The sequence below is a fragment of the Oncorhynchus tshawytscha genome, unplaced genomic scaffold (genome assembly GCF_018296145.1).
Source record: "Oncorhynchus tshawytscha isolate Ot180627B unplaced genomic scaffold, Otsh_v2.0 Un_contig_4173_pilon_pilon, whole genome shotgun sequence".
NCBI lineage: Eukaryota > Metazoa > Chordata > Actinopteri > Salmoniformes > Salmonidae > Oncorhynchus > Oncorhynchus tshawytscha.
The window spans coordinates 42,421-64,469 of record NW_024609440.1 but is presented as its reverse complement, the minus strand read 5'-3'; the positions used below and the strand labels follow the sequence as shown (position 1 = coordinate 64,469).

At 44.2% G+C, this 22,049-nt stretch overlaps 1 protein-coding gene across 1 annotated transcript in view; it reads right to left on the bottom strand.

Moving 5' to 3' along the window:
* Window positions 1-14,572: 14,572 nt before the first annotated feature.
* LOC112241490 (Na(+)/H(+) exchange regulatory cofactor NHE-RF2-like) overlaps window positions 14,573-22,049 on the bottom strand; it is a 39,624-nt gene continuing 32,147 nt past the window's right edge. Inside the window, exons 3-6 of the mRNA XM_042315331.1 lie at window positions 19,743-19,952; window positions 18,295-18,448; window positions 17,795-18,003; window positions 14,573-17,266 (exon numbers count right to left, since the gene is read on the bottom strand). Of these exons, the coding sequence (XP_042171265.1) occupies window positions 17,105-17,266; window positions 17,795-18,003; window positions 18,295-18,448; window positions 19,743-19,952 (735 nt within the window). The 3' untranslated portion in view covers window positions 14,573-17,104. The remainder of the gene's footprint in view (window positions 17,267-17,794; window positions 18,004-18,294; window positions 18,449-19,742; window positions 19,953-22,049) is intronic.

Sequence of the window (22,049 nt, the reverse complement as noted above, 5' to 3'; positions counted from 1 at the left end):
GGGGAGGGAGGGAAGACTGAGGGGAGGAACATAGGGGAGGGAGGGAAGACTGAGGGGGAGGAACATAGGGGGAGGGAGGGAAGACTGAGGGGGGAGGAACATAGGGGAGGGAGGGAAGGCTGAGGGGGAGGAACATAGGGGAGGGAGGGAAGACTGAGGGGGAGGAACATAGGGAAGGGAGGGAAGGCTGGGGGGGAGGAACATAGGGAAGGGAGGGAAGACTGGGGGGAGGAACATAGGGAGGAAGACAGGGGAGGGAAGGGAGGGAAGACTGAGGGGAGGGAGGGGAAAACTGAGGGGGAGGAACAGGGGAGGGAGGGAAGACTGAGGGGGGAACATAGGGAAGGGAGGGGAAGACTGAGGGGGAGGAGGGGAAGGCTGTAGAAACAAGCATGATCTTACTTGTTCAAGTTTTGCAGAATGACTTTGATGTGCTCCAGTATTTCAATGGACTGCTGCCTATGTCTATACAAACATTCAACTCATTTCTTTGTGGAAATAAATACAAAAAGTTTCTTCATCCAATCTTTCCAACTGTTGCCTCCTTGTTATGTTAACGTCATAACCTTTGAACTGCGGCTGCGTAGAACCTGTAGTGTGTCCCAGTCTGCACCCTATTCCCTATACAGTGCCCTACTGTTGACCAGGGTCCACAGGGCTCTGAAAGTAGTGCAGTAAACAGGGAATCGGGTGTGATTTAGGACGCCACCCTGTGTATGTTTCCACGCCAGGTGAATGTGAGCCATGACAGATCTGTCTGTGTGTCTCTGTTTTACAGGAAAGGAGAGAGGAACAAATGAGTGTGTCAGAGACGGAGAAATACACTTTTGTCATGTTCCACACCTCATTCATTTGGTAATGATGTCATATCCTGTCTAGGAACACAGACAGCAGTTTCCTGTACACAGAGAACTACGACACACCTGTGTGAGTGTGAGAGAGAGACTCTGTAGCTCAGTTAGTGTGTGTGTGTGTGTGTGTGTGAGAGGGACTCTGTAGCTCAGTTTGTGTGTGTGTGTGTGAGAGAGGGACTCTGTAGCTCAGTTAGAGTGTGTGTGTGGGAGAGAGAGAGAGACTCTGTAGCTCAGTTAGAGCATGGCGCTATCAAGGGAACGATAGTGGGATCGATACATACAATGTATCCATGACTGTGTGTGAGTGGCTTTGGATAAAATAATCTGCTATGCTAAATGGCATCTGTTATTATAGGGGGACACTAATAAACCCCCCTCCGGGCAATGTCATTTAGCCACTGTGAACATGAGACACACCCACACTTCACATGTGGGCTAAGTCCCATTGCTACAGAGGACAGGGTTACACCTCACACTACACCAGCAGCACCGAGAGGGGAGAGGAAACGTAATGGTTGATTATATGATACAGCATCAGGTGTTACCAGGTATAGGTTAATGTGAGGTTACCAGGTATAGGTTAATGTGAGGTTACCAGGTATAGGTTAAGATGAGGTTACCAGGTATAGGTTAAGATGAGGTTACCAGGTATAGGTTAATGTGAGGTTACCAGGTATAGGTTAATATGAGGTTACCAGGTATAGGTTAAGATGAGGTTACCAGGTATAGGTTAATATGAGGTTACCAGGTCCAGGTTAATGTGAGGTTACCAGGTCCTGGTATAGGTTAATGTGAGGTTACCAGGTCCAGGTTAATATGAGGTTACCAGGTATAGGTTAATGTGAGGTTACCAGGTATAGGTTAATGTGAGGTTACCAGGTCCAGGTATAGGTTAATGTGAGGTTACCAGGTATAGGTTAATGTGAGGTTACCAGGTATAGGTTAATGTGAGGTTACCAGGTATAGGTTAAGATGAGGTTACCAGGTATAGGTTAAGATGAGGTTACCAGGTATAGGTTAATGTGAGGTTACCAGGTATAGGTTAATATGAGGTTACCAGGTCCAGGTTAATGTGAGGTTACCAGGTCCTGGTATAGGTTAATGTGAGGTTACCAGGTCCAGGTTAATATGAGGTTACCAGGTATAGGTTAAGATGAGGTTACCAGGTATAGGTTAATGTGAGGTTACCAGGTATAGGTTAATGTGAGGTTACCAGGTATAGGTTAATGTGAGGTTACCAGGTCCAGGTATAGGTTAATGTGAGGTTACCAGGTCCAGGTATAGGTTAAGATGAGGTTACCAGGTATAGGTTAATGTGAGGTTACCAGGTCCAGGTATAGGTTAATGTGAGGTTACCAGGTCCTGGTATAGGTTAATGTGAGATTACCAGGTATAGGTTAATGTGAGGTTACCAGGTCCAGGTATAGGTTAATATGAGGTTAACAGGTATAGGTTAATGTGAGATTACCAGGTCCAGGTTAATATGAGGTTACCAGGTATAGGTTAATGTGAGATTACCAGGTATAGGTTAATATGAGGTTACCAGGTCCAGGTTAATATGAGGTTACCAGGTATAGGTTAATGTGAGATTACCAGGTATAGGTTAATGTGAGGTTACCAGGTATAGGTTAATATGAGGTTACCAGGTATAGGTTAATATGAGGTTACCAGGTCCAGGTATAGGTTAATGTGAGGTTACCAGGTATAGGTTAATATGAAGTTACGAGGTCCAGGTTAATATGAGGTTACCAGGTCCAGGTATAGGTTAATATGAGGTAGCCAGGTCCAGGTATAGGTTAATGTGAGGTTACCAGGTCCAGGTATAGGTTAATATGAGGTTACCAGGTATAGGTTAATGTGAGGTTACCAGGTATAGGTTAATATGAGGTTACCAGGTCCAGGTATAGGTTAATATGAGGTAGCCAGGTCCAGGTATAGGTTAATATGAGGTAGCCAGGTCCAGGTATAGGGTAATATGAGGTTACCAGGTATAGGTTAATATGAGGTTACCAGGTCCAGGTATAGGTTAATGTGAGGTTACCAGGTCCTGGTATAGGTTAATGTGAGGTTACCAGGTATAGGTTAATGTGAGTTTACCAGGTATAGGTTAATATGAGGTTACCAGGTCCAGGTTAATATGAGGTTACCAGGTATAGGTTAATGTGAGGTTACCAGGTCCTGGTATAGGTTAATGTGAGGTTACCAGGTCCTGGTATAGGTTAATGTGAGGTTACCAGGCATAGGTTAATATGAAGTTACCAGGTCCAGGTATAGGTTAATATGAGGTTACCAGGTATAGGTTAATGTGAGGTTACCAGGTATAGGTTAATATGAGGTTACCAGAAATAGGTTAATATGAGGTTACCAGGTCCAGGTATAGGTTAATATGAGGTTACCAGGTCCAGGTATAGGTTAATATGAGGTTACCAGGTCCAGGTATAGGTTAATGTGAGGTTACCAGGTCCAGGTATAGGTTAATATAAGGTTACCAGGTCCAGGTATAGGTTAATATGAGGTTACCAGGTCCAGGTATAGGTTAATGTGAGGTTACCAGGTCCAGGTATAGGTTAATATGAGGTTACCAGGTCCAGGTATAGGTTAATATGAGGTTACCAGGTCCAGGTATAGGTTAATGTGAGGTTACCAGGTATAGGTTAATATGAAGTTACCAGGTCCAGGTTAATATGAGGTTACCAGGTCCAGGTATAGGTTAATATGAGGTAGCCAGGTCCAGGTATAGGTTAATGTGAGGTTACCAGGTATAGGTTAATGTGAGGTTACCAGGTATAGGTTAATATGAGGTTACCAGGTCCAGGTATAGGTTAATGTGAGGTTACCAGGTCCAGGTATAGGTTAATATGAGGTTACCAGGTATAGGTTAATATGAGGTTACCAGGTCCAGGTATAGGTTAATGTGAGGTTACCAGGTCCAGGTATAGGGTAATATGAGGTTACCAGGTCCAGGTTAATATGAGGTTACCAGGTATAGGTTAATATGAGGTTACCAGGTTCAGGTATAGGTTAATGTGAGGTTACCAGGTCCAGGTATAGGTTAATGTGAGGTTACCAGGTCCTGGTATAGGTTAATGTGAGGTTACCAGGCATAGGTTAATATGAAGTTACCAGGTCCAGGTATAGGTTAATATGAGGTTACCAGGTATAGGTTAATGTGAGGTTACCAGGTATAGGTTAATGTGAGGTTACCAGGTATAGGTTAATGTGAGGTTACCAGGTATAGGTTAATATGAGGTTACCAGGAATAGGTTAATGTGAGATTACCAGGTCCAGGTATAGGTTAATGTGTGGTTACCAGGTCCAGGTATAGGTTAATGTGAGGTTACCAGGTATAGGTTAATATGAGGTTACTAGGTCCTGGTATAGGTTAATGTGAGTTTACCAGGTCCAGGTATAGGTTAATATGAGGTTACCAGGTCCAGGTTAATATGAGGTTACCAGGTATAGGTTAATATGTTACCAGGTCCAGGTATAGGTTAATGTGAGGTTACCAGGTCCTGGTATAGGTTAATGTGAGGTTACCAGGTATAGGTTAATGTGAGGTTACCAGGTATAGGTTAATGTGAGGTTACCAGGTATAGGTTAATGTGAGGTTACCAGGTATAGGTTAATGTGAGGTTACCAGGTATAGGTTAATATGAAGTTACCAGGTCCAGGTATAGGTTAATGTGAGGTTACCAGGTCCTGGTATAGGTTAATGTGAGGTTACCAGGTATAGGTTAATGTGAGGTTACCAGATCCAGGTTAATATGAGGTTACCAGGTATAGGTTAATGTGAGGTTACCAGGTATAGGTTAATATGAAGTTACCAGGTCCTGGTATAGGTTAATATGAAGTTACCAGGTCCAGGTTAATATGAGGTTACCAGGTCCAGGTATAGGTTAATATGAGGTTACCAGGTCCAGGTATAGGTTCATATGAGGTTGCCAGGTATAGGTTAATGTGAGGTTGCCAGGTCTAGGTATAGGTTCATATGAGGTTACCAGGTCCAGGTTAATGTGAGGTTACCAGGTCCAGGTTAATGTGAGGTTACCAGGTATAGGTTAATATGAGGTTACCAGGTCCAGGTTAATATGAGGTTACCAGGTCCAGGTATAGGTTAATATGAGGTAGCCAGGTCCAGGTATAGGTTAATGTGAGGTTACCAGGTCCAGGTATAGGTTCATATGAGGTTACCAGGTCCAGGTTAATGTGAGTTTACCAGGTATAGGTTAATATGAGGTAGCCAGGTCCAGGTATAGGTTAATGTGAGGTTACCAGGTCCAGGTATAGGTTAATGTGAGGTTACCAGGTATAGGTTAATGTGAGGTTACCAGGTATAGGTTAATATGAGGTTACCAGGTCCAGGTATAGGTTCATATGAGGTTGCCAGGTATAGGTTAATGTGAGGTTGCCAGGTCTAGGTATAGGTTCATATGAGGTTACCAGGTCCAGGTTAATGTGAGGTTACCAGGTCCAGGTTAATGTGAGGTTACCAGGTATAGGTTAATGTGAGGTTACCAGGTATAGGTTAATGTGAGGTTACCAGGTATAGGTTAATGTGAGGTTACCAGGTCCAGGTATAGGTTCATATGAGGTTACCAGGTCCAGGTTAATGTGAGGTTACCAGGTATAGGTTAATGTGAGGTTACCAGGTATAGGTTCATATGAGGTTACCAGGTCTAGGTATAGGCTAATATGAGGTTGCCAGGTCCAGGTAGTGTCCCCCCCAGATTGTATGCTATGCTTACTGTATCAGGTGTTGCCAGGTTCAGGTAGCCTATAGGCTAATATGAGGTTGACAGGTTTCAGGTATGCTTCCCCCCGAGCCACTGAAAATCCCTGACAGACTGTGTGATACAGTATCAGGTTTCCAGGTCTGGGTAGCTGAATGGGTATGAATGAATGAGTTGCCAGATATTCCTACTGTATCAGGTTTCCATGTCTGGGTAGCTGAATGGGTATGAATGAATGAGTTGCCAGATATTCCTAATGTATCAGGTTTCCAGGTTCTGTGTAGAGTTTCCCTCCCAGCCATTGGAAATCCCTGGCAATGTGATTGAGTTCAGAATGTCCCAGAATCACTTCACCAGGAACCCCCCTGGCTACTGGGAACAGTCTCACTGTGTGTGTGTCAGGTGAGGCTGGTAGGAGGAGCTATTGGAGGAGGGGCTCATTGTTATGGCTGGAATGGAGTAAATGGAACAATATACGACACGTCAAACATATGGAAACCACATGATTGATTCCGTTCCATTTACGTTCCTATAGCTCCTCCCACCAGCCTCCACTTGTGTGTGTGTGTGTGTCAATCACCTAACCACAGACTATCGCTGCAGCGCAGCACCAGGCGCCCCGCAGTAACCCTATCGTCTAAGCGCAGCCTGGATGTGCCAAAATATGCCCTTTCTCCCTCCCTCCTTCAACTAAATGTACTCCTGCAGATGAATGTTTCGTTCTATTCGTCACAAGACGAAGCTATTCTGAGGGCGCTATGCGTCATGTTCCATTCCCCGGTAATGGCACGTGGCCCGCTTGGCATTCCAGCGCTGAGAAGAAGGGGATAAAGTAACTGGGGAGTAAGTTGCTACTACATTGAACAATATCCTTCACATCCCAATATATTCAACTAGATTTAAGGTGCTCTACAACGTGTGACATTTAGACCTAGTAGTGTTAAAAAGCTACAACATCTCTGGTTATAGGACACTTACCACGGTGAAGTGTTTTGTAAATGGAAAAAAATCCTGAACATTATTACAATTTTCATTATTATTATTTTTTGACCTTGTTTTACTCCGTTCTTCTCGCACTCTCCGGTGGCTCTGAGAAAGGTTTTCGGGTTAACCCGTCTATTACTACACGCGGGACTGGAGCTGCTAATGTGTGTGCGAACAAAGGCAACGATCAGCGCGCTCTGACAGGAAAGGGAATTCATTTTGATTGACGTCAGAGGCATAGGTCCTCCTTTCTCCAGAGAGAACGCATTGAGAAGAAATAGAAATAAACAGAAGAGAAATAAACAATAAAAATAAACAGTAAACATGTGTGTGTTTTGCACAGCCATACACTATAAGAGAGAAGTCAAGAGCCACACCATAATGAGGCTAGAGTCACTGTAGAGAACTTTACAATGGAGAGGGTTTATTGGAGATGGAGAAACAATGAAGGAAAGAAGTGAAAGAGATAATAGACTGAGACAATGAAGGAGAGATAAAGAATAAAAATAGACTGAGACAATGAAGGAAAGGTAAAGAGAGAGAAGAGAGACTGAGACAATGAAGGAGAGAGGTAAAGAGAAGAGAGAGAGACTGAGACAATGAAGGAGAGAGGTAAAGAGCAGAGAGAGACTGAGACAATGAAGACAATAAGCAGAGAGAGAGACTGAGAAAGAAGGAGAGAGGGTAAAGAAAGAGACAGACTGAGACAATGAAGGAGAGGTAGAGAGAGAGAGAGAGAGACTGAGACAATGAAGGAGAGAGGTAAAGAGAGAGAGAGAGACTGAGACAATGAAGGAGAGAGGTAAAGAGAGAGAGAGAGAGACTGAGACAATGAAGGAGAGGGGTAAAGAGAGAGGTAAAGAGACAGACTGAGACAATGAAGGAGAGAGGTAAAGAGAGAGAGAGAGAGAGGTGAGACAATGAAGGAGAGAGGTAAAGAGAGAGAGACAGACTGAGACAATGAAGGAGAGAGGGTAAAGAGAGAGAGAAAGAGACTGAGACAATGAAGGAGAGAGGTAAAGAGAGAGAGAGAGACTGAGACAATGACAATGAAGGAGAGAGAGAGGTAAGAGAGAGAGAGAGACTGAGACAATGAAGGAGAGGGTAAAGAGAGAGAGAGAGACTGAGACAATGAAGGAGAGAGGTAAAGAGAGAGAGAGACTGAGACAATGAAGGAGAGAGGTAAAGAGAGAGAAAGAGAGAGACAATGAAGGAGAGAGGTAAAGAGAGAGAGAGAGACTGAGACAATGAAGGAGAGAGGTAAAGAGAGAGAGACAGACTGAGACAATGAAGGAGAGGGGTAAAGAGACAATGAAGGAGAGAGGTAAAGAGAGAGAGAGACAGACTGAGACAATGAAGGAGAGAGGTAAAGAGCGAGAGAGAGACTGAGACAATGAAGGAGAGAGGTAAAGAGAGTGAGAGAGACTGAGACAATGAAGGAGAGAGGTAAAGAGAGAGAGAGACTGAGACAATGAAGGAGAGAGGTAAAGAGAGAGAGACAGACTGAGACAATGAAGGAGAGAGGTAAGAGACAGACTGAGACAATGAAGGAGAGAGGTAAAGAGAGAGAGAGACTGAGACAATGAAGGAGAGGGGTAAAGAGAGTGAGACAGACTGAGACAATGAAGGAGAGGGGTAAAGAGAGTGAGACAGACTGAGACAATGAAGGAGAGAGGTAAAGAGCGAGAGAGAGACTGAGACAATGAAGGAGAGGGGTAAAGAGAGAGAGACAGACTGAGACAATGAAGGAGAGGGGTAAAGAGCGAGAGAGAGACTGAGACAATGAAGGAGAGAGGTAAAGAGAGTGAGACAATGAAGGAGAGAGGTAAAGAGCGAGAGAGAGACTGAGACAATGAAGGAGAGAGGTAAAGAGAGTGAGACAGACTGAGACAATGAAGGAGAGGGGTAAAGAGAGTGAGACAGACTGAGACAATGAAGGAGAGAGGTAAAGAGCGAGAGAGAGACTGAGACAATGAAGGAGAGAGGTAAAGAGAGAGAGACAGACTGAGACAATGAAGGAGAGAGGTAAAGAGCGAGAGAGAGACTGAGACAATGAAGGAGAGAGGTAAAGAGAGTGAGACAGACTGAGACAATGAAGGAGAGAGGTAAAGAGAGAGGGAGACAGACAGACAATGAAGGAGAGAGGTAAGAGAGAGACAGACTGAGACAATGAAGGAGAGAGAGGTAAAGAGAGAGACTGAGACAATGGAGGAGAGAGGTAAAGAGAGAGAGACAGACTGAGACAATGAAGGAGAGGGGTAAAGAGAGAGACAGACTGAGACAATGAAGGAGAGGGGTAAAGAGAGAGACAGACTGAGACAATGAAGGAGAGAGGTAAAGAGAGAGGGAGACAGACTGAGACAATGAAGGAGAGAGGTAAGAGAGAGACAGACTGAGACAATGAAGGAGAGAGAGAGAGAGACAGACTGAGACAATGAAGGAGAGAGACAAAGAGAGAGACTGAGACAATGAAGGAGAGAGGTAAAGAGAGAGACAGACTGAGACAATGAAGGAAGGAAAGAGGGACAAAGACAATGAAGAGACAGACTGAGACAATGAACAATGAAGAGAGGTAAAGAGAGACAGACTGAGACAATGAAGGAGAGAGGTAAAGAGTGAGAGAGACTGAGACAATGAAGGAGAGAGGTAAAGAGAGAGACAGACTGAGACAATGAAGGAGAGAGGTGAGACAATGAGAGAGGGTAAAGAGAGAGAGACTGAGACAATGAAGGAGAGGGGTAAAGAGAGAGAGACAGACTGAGACAATGAAGGAGAGAGGTAAAGAGAGAGAGAGAGACTGAGACAATGAAGGAGAGAGGTAAAGAGAGAGAGAGAGACTGAGACAATGAAGGAGAGGGGTAAAGAGAGAGAGAGAGACTGAGACAATGAAGGAGAGAGGTAAAGAGCGAGAGAGAGACTGAGACAATGAAGGAGAGAGGTAAAGAGAGTGAGACAGACTGAGACAATGAAGGAGAGAGGTAAAGAGCGAGAGAGAGACTGAGACAATGAAGGAGAGAGGTAAAGAGAGTGAGACAGACTGAGACAATGAAGGAGAGAGGTAAAGAGAGAGGGAGACAGACAGACAATGAAGGAGAGAGGTAAGAGAGAGACAGACTGAGACAATGAAGGAGAGAGGTAAGAGAGAGACAGACTGAGACAATGAAGGAGAGAGGTAAGAGAGAGACAGACTGAGACAATGAAGGAGAGAGAGACAGACTTAGACAATGGAGGAGAGAGGTAAAGAGAGAGAGACAGACTGAGACAATGAAGGAGAGGGGTAAAGAGAGAGACAGACTGAGACAATGGAGAGAGGTAAGAGAGAGACAGACAGAGACAATGAAGGAGAGAGGTAAAGAGAGAGGGAGACAGACTGAGACAATGAAGGAGAGAGGTAAGAGAGAGACAGACTGAGACAATGAAGGAGAGAGAGACAGACTGAGACAATGGAGGAGAGAGGTAAGAGAGAGACTGAGACAATGAAGGAGAGAGGTAAGAGAGAGACTGAGACAATGAAGGAGAGGGGTAAAAGAGAGAGACAGACTGAGACAATGAAGGAGAGAGGTAAGAGAGAGACTGAGACAATGAAGAAGAGAGGTAAAGAGTGAGAGAGAGACAGACAATGAAGGAGAGAGGTAAAGAGAGTGAGACAGACTGAGACAATGAAGGAGAGAGGTAAAGAGAGTGAGACAGACTGAGACAATGAAGGAGAGAGGTAAAGAGAGAGGGAGACAGACTGAGACAATGAAGGAGAGAGGTAAGAGAGAGACTGAGACAATGAAGGAGAGAGGTAAAGAGTGAGAGAGAGACAGACAATGAAGGAGAGAGGTAAAGAGAGTGAGACAGACTGAGACAATGAAGGAGAGAGGTAAAGAGAGTGAGACAGACTGAGACAATGAAGGAGAGAGGTAAAGAGAGAGGGAGACAGACTGAGACAATGAAGGAGAGAGGTAAAGAGAGAGGGAGACAGACTGAGACAATGAAGGAGAGAGGTAAGAGAGAGACAGACTGAGACAATGAAGGAGAGAGAGAGACAGACTTAGACAATGGAGGAGAGAGGTAAAGAGAGAGAGACAGACTGAGACAATGAAGGAGAGGGGTAAAGAGAGAGACAGACTGAGACAATGGAGAGAGGTAAGAGAGAGACAGACAGAGACAATGAAGGAGAGAGGTAAAGAGAGAGGGAGACAGACTGAGACAATGAAGGAGAGAGGTAAGAGAGAGACAGACTGAGACAATGGAGGAGAGAGGTAAAGAGAGAGAGAGACTGAGACAATGAAGGAGAGGGGTAAAGAGAGAGACAGACTGAGACAATGAAGGAGAGAGGTAAGAGAGAGACTGAGACAATGAAGGAGAGAGGTAAGAGAGAGACTGAGACAATGAAGGAGAGAGGTAAGAGAGAGACAGAGACAATGGAGAGAGGTAGAGAGACTGAGACAATGAAGGAGAGAGGTAAAGAGAGAGACTGAGACAATGAAGGAGAGAGGTAAAGAGAGAGAGAGACTGAGACAATGAAGGAGAGAGGTAAAGAGAGAGAGACTGAGACAATGAAGGAGAGAGGTAAAGAGAGAGACAGACTGAGACAATGAAGGAGAGAGGTAAAGAGAGAGACAGGTGGTCTCCACGTGTTCCTGTCTGACTTGTACAGTTTATATTACTGCTCATAATCACTCACTGATGAAAGACAACACACACTATGCTGTTGAAAGACTGTCTGCCAGTCTATATACATTGCCATGTGTGTGAAGAGCTGCTTTGTAAAATCAAGCTAAATAATCAGCACGAAAGTCATGGGGGGAAATGAGGCTGAACGCTACACACACACACACGTAAACACACACCAGCGCACACACACACCCGTGTAAACACACCATCGCACACACACACATGAAGGACACATGTCCACAGTGTAAACACACACCAGCGTTTGTCACACACACACACACACCCGTGTAAACACACTGTTTGTCTGCAGACACAACACACACACACACACTGAGACCATGAAGGAGTAAACACACCAGCGTGTCTGTGAAGGAGCACCAGCGATACACACACCTACAGGGAGAGAGAAAGAGTGTCTGTGTGTTTACAGTGAACTTGTTTTATGTGTTTGCCTTTTCATGTGTAAATGTGTTAGACTTCCTGTTTGTCTGTACAGTGTTACACTTCCTGTTTGTCTGTACAGTGTTACACTTCCTGTTTGTCTGTACAGTGTTTATCCTCGTTCAATGCTGTTGTTTCCCCTTCTAGCAGATACTGTGTGTCATTAAGCTGCTGTTGTTGCCCCTTCTAGCAGATACTGTGTGTCATTAAGCTGCTGTTGTTGCCCCTTCTAGCAGATACTGTGTGTCATTAAGCTGCTGTTGTAGCAGATACCCCTTCTAGCAGATACTGTGTGTCATTACACTGCTGTTGTTGCAGATACCACTTCTAGCAGATACTGTGTACCCCTTCTAGCAGATACTGTGTGCATTAAGCCCCTTCTAGCAGATACTGTGTGTCATTAAGCTGCTGTTGTTGCCCCTGTAGCAGATACTGTGTGTCATTAAGCTGCTGTTGTTGCCCCTTCTAGCAGATACTGTGTCATTAAGTACATTACCCCTTCTGCTGTTGTTGCCCCTTCTAGCAGATACTGTGTGTCATTAAGCTGTTGTGTTGTACTGTGTTCATTAAGCCTGTTTGCCCCTTTTAGCAGATACATTCTGCTGTTGTTGTGTCATTATTACTTCTGCTTGTCTGTACAGTGTTACCTTCCTGTTTGTCTAGCAGATACACTTCCTGTTTGTCTGTACATTACAGCTGCTGTTGTTGCCCCTTCTAGCAGATACTGTGATTACTGCTGTTGTTGCATTCTGTACAGTGTTTATCCTCGTTCAATGCTGTTGTTGCCCCTTCTAGCAGATACTGTGTGTCATTAAGCTGCTGTTGTTGCCCCTTCTAGCAGATACTGTGTGTCATTAAGCTGCTGTTGTTGCCCCTTCTAGCAGATACTGTGTGTCATTAAGCTGCTGTTGTTGCCCCTTCTAGCAGATACTGTGTGTCATTAAGCTGCTGTTGTTGCCCCTTCTAGCAGATACTGTGTGTCATTAAGCTGCTGTTGTTCAGGCTGCTCTATCACTTCCTGCAACACGGCCCCCTGGAGACACAGGTCTGGGATCAGGTTCCACCACTCACAACCATGTGCGCAGCTCCCCAGGGACGGCTTCTGCGCAGAAATAAAATCAGCCCGCGCAGAGAAGCACGAGATTTTCCCCGTTAGTTACCACTATCAACCCTTTACTGTGGGAATTGTGATCGAATCAACGCAATTATTAGCTACTTTCAATGCAACATACCGAAACAAAACCAACGATTCAAGAGACTTTGTTGTAGACAGAACTCATCAGAGAAGGATTCTATTGCATTGACAAGCACATACTCTAGTCTAAACAGACCGGTGCGCCGTAACCAATCAGAGCTGCAGTAGGCCTATATGCAAATAAACCACGACCATACATGTGCCATTCACGTTGAACGTGACTGTCTTTACAGAATCAGCGGTCGTGAGTAGATGAGCTGTTTTGAGATCAAAGTGAGAGCTGCATGTAGCCACGTGTGCACATTTGTTCATATCCTTTACTAGTTAGTGAGTTATTAGCCCAGTTATAGATACGTTTGAGTCAGCAGTAGGGGAGTGTTTGTTTCCTACAAGACACAACAGGTGTGCATTTCTAGACATCTTTGAAAAGTGACTCCGGTAAAGAGCTTTTTTGTCTTAAAGGGGCAGTGTTGTATTTTGAGACAGGCTTGAATAAACTAAGTAGCCAATCGGCAGAGGGAAGCATAATTTGTCTGATTCTCTGTAATAATGGGATGAGAATAATAATGCATTTTATTTCATAAAGTGGTTTCTTGCATCAAACGACTCAACAACATTTTCAGTCACCTCCTTGTCTGAAGGACAAGTGGATAAACAGGTTCATGTCAACAAGCCCTGCATGTGTTTTTCCAAGTCTCATAGAATGTAGCCAACATTGAACACCACACATTGGCTGCTACTGTAGGCTGAATGATAGAACAGCTATTTCCATGTTAAAAGGTTATGGGATGCATTTTCCCCATTGTTTTTGATGGTAGGCCCCTCTGATAGACCTACATTATGATCAAATAGCCACAGTAGCCTACTTGACCACTGTTAAAACTGTAACTTAAAGTAGGTACAGCCTCAGTGTCCACAGTAAACGCGTGCTGGACCTGAAATTTGCTCAGCCCCGGAAAGAATATTAGAGGGAACATTGCTCACAACTCTGTTGTTGAGGCTGCAGCGTGCCCCCCTAGACACAGGTCTTGGATCAGGTTACACCACTCACAACTCAATCATTAATCATTAGGGGAGTCTAATACACAGCTGGCCTTACATCAGTGTCTATGGGCAACTTCATCCTACTTCTGGGGTGTATTCAGGGACGTGAAACACTTTGAACGTTGCAGATAGAAATAGATTGAATAGAGTTCACACCAATTTCTGTTCTATTGGACAGGCAATCATTTCTGTTCTACATGATACATTTCTATCTGAATGTTCTGTCGGTTACATCCTCCTGAGAAGACCACTGTTTAGCATGTCTCTGTTTAATCAATGAATCAAACGTTATTTATACAGCACATTATTTACAACACATGCGGTTGAATGTGCTTAACGTAATAATAATTAAGGCTGCCCCTCTAATTCATTGGCTGGGGAGTTGTCTCCATCTGGTGGCCACAGCATGTAACTGCATATCTCTGAGCTAGTGAGACCATACACTTGTTCCTGCTTTCACTTTTCACATGTCTACATGTTTGGCATCACTGCCTTTGACAAGTGGGATCTATCTACCATATATCACTTTAAAATATGTGAGAAAATGCCCCCTCAAAACACATTTAAGAATTATACTAGATCATATTGATTGTGAAGAGATGGTGCAACAAAAGAGAAACCATACCACTGCTCATCTACAACAATACATAATGACAGTGTTATACATTTATTTTGTCATTTTATTTCATATTAATGTCCAGTCCACTTTGTGTTCATATAATAGCCTTGGTTACAGTATATTCATATTTACAACTGGAGAGATTATCAAATTAAAAGTAACTTAGTTACATTAGATACAAATCTACAACTGGAGAGATGATCAAATTAAAAGTAACCAAGTTACATTAGATACAAATCTACAACTGGAGAGATGATCAAATTAAAAGTAACCAAGTTACATTAGATACAAATCTACAACTGGAGAGATTATCAAATTAAAAGTAAGGCCGGGATTCAATCCGATCACTCTTTGTCAGCTATTCACCTTTTAAAGGGAAAGTTCCCGCGATCGCAGAAGACCGCATTCACGGCAAATACTGCACATGTCGGCTCAATTGTTAATTACCTTTAAATGTCATCCGTGCTACAATGCAGATCTAGCGCTGATCTGATTGAATCCCGGCACTGAGACATCGGACTGCACTGAAACTAGCTTAGCTTCGTATCCAACTAGTCAAACAAACTAAAATGGATCCATTTATTAATTCCTCTAAAAAGAGATGAATGTTTGAGGACAATGAAAGTGGGATACAACCACAAACAATAATATGATTAAACAAATATAAACAAATCTAGAGCTTAACCTGGCTCCTCACATTTCTTCCTTCAACTCAGAGTTCTGTTCTGGACAGCAGAGACAGACAAAGCTAGCTGGGTATGTCTTACTTTCGAACCAAAAATCGTAACAGAATAAAAACCAAATATTTAAATACTAGAAGAACACAGTTTGTAAACAAATTGCTAATAATATCATAGAATAATATAACTCAGTCATAATCACGTGTTTTTATCTTAATGGCTAACCGTTCAGGCATTTGTTGGCCTACACATTGACACAAGTCTCTCTCTGCAGTTTAGGCAACATTTATGCAGTAGAGTTCAATCAACCCAATGCAATGCACCCAATTCCCAATGTGTCTCCTCTTCACTCATTACAAAGGACTTTAAAACTCGTATCTCTTCATCTGAAAATCCATTGAGATCCTGGACTTTCTTTCTCTACCTATGTGACGCCCATCACACTCATTTGAGCGTTTGTCTCTGTTTCTCAGACTCTCTTCATCTCACGGTCAGATGACTTTGATTCATCCCCTCAGTCTGTCCATCATTCAGACGTCCGTGTCTATGACGTGATGTAGTTCCTACGTACCTCATTTATACGTCTGAGAAGCTCGCTTCTATACTCTCAAAAGGGCATTGTAGAACCATTTGTCCCTGTTGAACCCTCTGGAAAAGGTTCCAGGTAGAACCAGGTCAGGTCAGACGATAACCCCTTTAGGTTCCAAACAGCAGCCTTTCAAGAGTTCTATTTGGAACAAGAGGTTCTATGTGGAACCAAAAAGGGTTCAATATGACCTGAAAAGAGTTCCGTCTGGAACTCTGGACAATAGTGGTCGGCATCGCAGCCTCGTGAAACCGTAGATTTATTGTGCCTTGGAGTTAGATCTTAGCGCAGCATCTGCTGTGACCGTGAAGTCCAATCCGTGAGAGGAAGACTTGGCCACAGGGGTCACATCTGTGGTGTCCTGACGTTCTTACCTCAATCAGTGAGATCTAATAAAACTAGGATCAGACCCTTCCCTATACAATTTATTGTATTCATTATGACATTAAAAAAAAACTGATCCTAGATCAGTACTCCTACTTTGAGACACTTTGTGGATACGGGCCCACATCTCAGTCTTCTGGGAAACAATCCACCCTGTTTTCTGTGGAGGGTGAAGAGGTGGGGTTCGGTGTGTGGCGGTTGGGCCAGTGAATGTTTCTTACTAGTTGCTGTAGAAGGAAAAAAAACTTTCAGTGAAATCACAGCTCTGAGAAACGTTTAGGAGCCATGGAAACAAGAGCCATGGAAACAAGAGCCATGGAAACAAGTGGAACTGAGTCAATTATCCTGGCTAAATACATCAACATGATTTATCCTCATCCTAAGGTACTGTAATAATCCATAGTAGTGGCATATGGAGGTGTAGCAGACATGGGATGGTCATGGCTGCTCATGGTCACGTGATGAGGGAGCCCCGCTTGTGACTTCACAATAAGTGTTGGCCCTCAGACCGTAGGGAATTTCCTCTTTGTCTCATGGTTAAGATGTTGGTTTGTCCCGTGGGAGACCAGGGTTCAGATCCTGCCGGGGACAGAGGCTTTCTGTGTTTTTCTCAGAGTTGTTTCGGAGCCACTGCAGCCTTTTATCTTGATTGGCTGGTGAAGCTCTGTCACATGACACACCATAACGAATCGCCTCTCACCACAGAACATTGGCTGGTGAAGCTCTGTCACATGACACACCATAACGAATCGCCTCTCACCACAGAACATTGGCTGCCATTTGCTATTAATTTCCCACGATGACATTGTCTCCGGGCTGATGATCTACTGCGCACGGCCAACATTGGTTATGGTGTGTCCCTGTGCCAGACCTTTACCAACCTTGAAGGACTTAAGAACATGGTTGTGAAGGTTATGTGTGGTTCTCAGAAGTTGCTGAAGATCTCCTGTTTCTTGCTCCAGTCCATAGGGGGCGCTCTCTTCTTGCCGTGTTGGGCCCTCTCTTTGGCCTCGGCTGCCGTGGGGCTCAGATGCAGTCCGCTGTCCAGGAACGGGTCTGAAACACGGCGCTCATAATCCTCAGGGACCTAGAGAGATACACGTACGCAGGCACACACGCACACACACAGGTATTCAGGTACACATACTATTTGAGTATTTGATATTTAAACTTTTTTTCTGTGTAAACAAGTCATTTTATTTGAGTATTTTAATGGTTATTTGTAAAAAAAAAAAATAGTCTACCAAATTGTATTTGAGAGTATTTTCAAATAGTATTTTCAAATACCCGAGTTAAATGTATTTGAGTATTTTAAAAATACATAAAAAATACTAAACTACTTGTCTTTTCAAATAAAATATATTTGAATACTTACTTTGAATGTATATAAAAGTAACTGAGATATTTGAAATAGTATTTGAACCCAATTCTGCACATATGACATATTACACATATTACAGGCGTGTTACATACATGTTACATATTACATACAACAAACCATAAACTTGCTACAGGATACACACACACACACACACACACACACACACACACACACACACACACACACACACACACACACACACACACACACACACACACACACACACACACACACCTGAATGCTCATATCTGAGCTGCTGAATTCTGATTGGGTAGTCGAGCCACGTGAGTACTGGGAATTGGTCTGTGAATTGGGCGAGCCGTTTGTGATTGGTGAGCCCGTCAGGGTGACGTTGATGATTGGTGGATCCATTGGAGGGAGGTCAGTGGTTGAAGAGGGGGTGGGTGGGGCGCTGTCTGTCATTGGCTCGTCCACATAGACCTCTGGAACGCAGGAACAAACCACATGAGCAACTTGACAAAATCCTTAGAGATGAAGACATGAATCCTTCAAACTGAAATATGTTTGTGGTCATTAATGGTTTAGATGCAAATATGAGTCATGTGTGTGGATTTCTGTCCTTGAGGGAGAGAGAGAGAAAGAGAAAGAGAGAGAGAGAGAGAGAGAGAGAGAGAGAGAGAGAGAGAGAGAGAGAGAGAGAGAGAGAGAGAGAGAGAGAGAGAGAGAGCGAGAAAGAGAGAGAGAGAGAGAGAGAGAGAAAGACATTCTTTGACCTCTGACATGTGTGCTGGTGGGCGTGACCCCGAGCCTCTTGAACAGCTCGTCTGTTTCCGCGTCGACCACCAGGAGGCGTGTCTCGTCCCCCCCACCACGTATAAACGCCACCACCTCTGAGTGTCTCAACGCCTCGATGTTCACTCCATTTACCTGTGGAGGAGAGCAGGATGAATTCCTGAGTGAATGGATGGATGTTATTAGCCACATGTAAAATGTTTATAGAGCTGCCTCAACCATTTGCCTCCATTTACCTGGGGAGGAGAGGAGTAGTTTTACAGGCAGACATTGGAAATAACTATTTGTTCTTAACTGACCTGCATGAATCTCTGTCAGGTATCCCTAATCTCTGATTTATACATCTAGGACTGATTTTAAACTAGATTTGAAAATACTTGCTTTATTGCAAAATGTACGTATGTCTATGTGTATGTTGTGTGCATGTCAATTGTGACAAAAAAATGGATGTATATGATCACTACCAAGTTGGTTTTTAGCAAGTTACAAAAAGCTGCAGTTACACAACCTGTCCAGCAGTTGGCACATGACTCCAGCCCCTATGACTGGGATGTAAGCGAGAGAGAGAAGGCAGTGATCTGTAATCTGATTTCATTAAGCTCCGTGGCAACTTTAATTTTGCATATCTCTCTCTCTCTCACTCTCTCTCTCTCATCCTACACATTCCTAATGTGTCCTGAATCACACACACACACACAAATGCACCCCCATCCTCCCTCCCTCCCTCCCACACTAACCCTACAGGGTAACCTAACCTGCCAAAGTCCATGTAATAAGGTCTTATCTAAGCTAATCTCATCTGTGTGTGTGTGTGTCTAAGGTAACACACACACACACATACACAGAGAGACTGTCTCTCTCTCTCTCTCTCTCTCTCTGGCCCTACCTCCACCAGCCTGTCCCGGGGTCTGAGGTAACACACACACACACAGACTGTCTCTCTCTCTCTATCTGGCCCTACCTCCACCAGCCTGTCCCGGGCTCTGAGGTAACACACACACACACACAGACTGTCTCTCTCTCTCTCTCTGGCCCTACCTCCACCAGCCTGTCCCGGGCTCTGAGGTAACACACACACACACACACAGACAGACTCTCTCTCTCTCTATCTGGCCCTACCTCCACCAGCCTGTCCCGGGGTCTGAGGTAACACACACACACACACAGACTGTCTCTCTCTCTCTATCTGGCCCTACCTCCACCAGCCTGTCCCGGGGTCTGAGGTAACACACACACACACACAGACTGTCTCTCTCTCTCTATCTGGCCCTACCTCCACCAGCCTGTCCCGGGCTCTGAGGTAACACACACACACACACAGACTGTCTCTCTCTCTCTATCTGGCCCTACCTCCACCAGCCTGTCCCGGGCTCTGAGGTAACACACACACACACACACAGACTGTCTCTCTCTCTCTATCTGGCCCTACCTCCACCAGCCTGTCCCGGGCTCTGAGGTCTGCGTGTTGGGCGGGGGACCCGGGATCCACGCTGCGTATGAACTGTCCTCGCCGTGTTCTGTCACTGTGCAGGTTGAACCCGTATCCCAGCTCCCCCTTCACCATGTGACACAGCCGGGGGAGGAGCTCCACCGTCGCCATGGGAAACTCTGTATCTAACGACGCTGTCTCCGATGGCAACTACAGATAGAGAGACAGAGAGAGGAAACACAATGACAGAAAAAGTTTGACATTGTAATTTAAAATCTAAGTTCTAATTTGGTTCAGTTGTAACAAACAGACAGTGAGTGAAGACCATAACAGACAGACAGTGAAGACCATAACAGACAGACAGTGAGTGAAGACCATAACAGACAGACAGTGAGTGAAGACCATAACAGACAGACAGTGAGTGAAGACCATAACAGACAGACAGTGAAGACCATAACAGACAGACAGTGAGTGAAGACCATAACAGACAGACAGTGAGTGAAGACCATAACAGACAGACAGTGAGTGAAGACCATAACAGACAGACAGTGAAGACCATAACAGACAGACAGTGAAGACCATAACAGACAGACAGTGAAGACCATAACAAACAGACAGTGAAGATCATAACAAACAGACAGTGAAGACCATAACAGACAGACAGTGAAGACCATAACAAACAGACAGTGAAGACCATAACAAACAGACAGTGAAGACCATAACAAACAGACAGTGAAGATCATAACAGACAGACAGTGAAGACCATAACAGACAGACAGACAGTGAAGACCATAACAGACAGACAGTGAGTGAAGACCATAACAGACAGACAGTGAAGATCATAACAGACAGACAGTGAGTGAAGACCATAACAGACAGACAGTGAAGACCATAACAGACAGACAGTGAAGACCATAACAGACAGACAGTGAAGACCATAACAGACAGACAGTGAAGACCATAACAGACAGACAGTGAAGACCATAACAGACAGACAGTGAAGACCATAACAAACAGACAGTGAAGACCATAACAAACAGACAGTGAAGACCATAACAAACAGACAGTGAAGATCATAACAGACAGACAGTGAAGACCATAACAGACAGACAGACAGTGAAGACCATAACAGACAGACAGTGAGTGAAGACCATAACAGACAGACAGTGAAGATCATAACAGACAGACAGTGGAGACCATAACAGACAGACAGTGAAGACCATAACAGACAGACAGTGAAGACCATAACAGACAGACAGTGAAGACCATAACAGACAGACAGTGAAGACCATAACAGACAGACAGTGAAGACCATAACAGACAGACAGTGAAGACCATAACAGACAGACAGTGAAGACCATAACAAACAGACAGTGAAGACCATAACAGACAGACAGTGAAGACCATAACAGACAGACAGTGAAGACCATAACAGACAGACAGTGAGTGAAGACCATAACAGACAGACAGTGAAGACCATAACAGACAGACAGTGAGACCATAACAGACAGACAGTGAAGACCATAACAGACAGACAGTGAAGACCATAACAGACAGACAGTGAAGACCATAACAGACAGACAGTGAAGACCATAACAGACAGACAGTAAGACCATAACAGACAGACAGTGAAGACCATAACAGACAGACAGTGAAGACCATAACAGAAGACCATAACAGACAGTGAAGACCATAACAGACAGACAGTGAAGACCATAACAGACAGACAGTGAAGACCATAACAGACAGACAGTGAAGACCATAACAGACAGACAGTGAGTGAAGACCATAACAGACAGACAGTGAAGACCATAACAGACAGACAGTGAAGACCATAACAGACAGACAGACCATAACAGACAGACAGTGAAGACAGACAGTGATAACAGACAGACAGTGAAGACCATAACAGACAGACAGTGAAGACCATAACAGACAGACAGTGAAGACCATAACAGACAGACAGTGAAGACCATAACAGACAGACAGTGAAGACCATAACAGACAGACAGTGAAGACCATAACAGACAGACAGTGAAGACCATAACAAACAGACAGTGAAGACCATAACAGACAGACAGTGAAGACCATAACAGACAGACAGTGAAGACCATAACAGACAGACAGACAGTGAAGACCATAACAGACAGACAGTGAAGACCATAACAGACAGACAGTGAGTAAAGACCATAACAGACAGACAGTGAAGACCATAACAGACAGACAGTGAAGACCATAACAGACAGACAGTGAAGACCATAACAGACAGACAGACAGTGAAGACCATAACAGACAGACAGTGAAGAC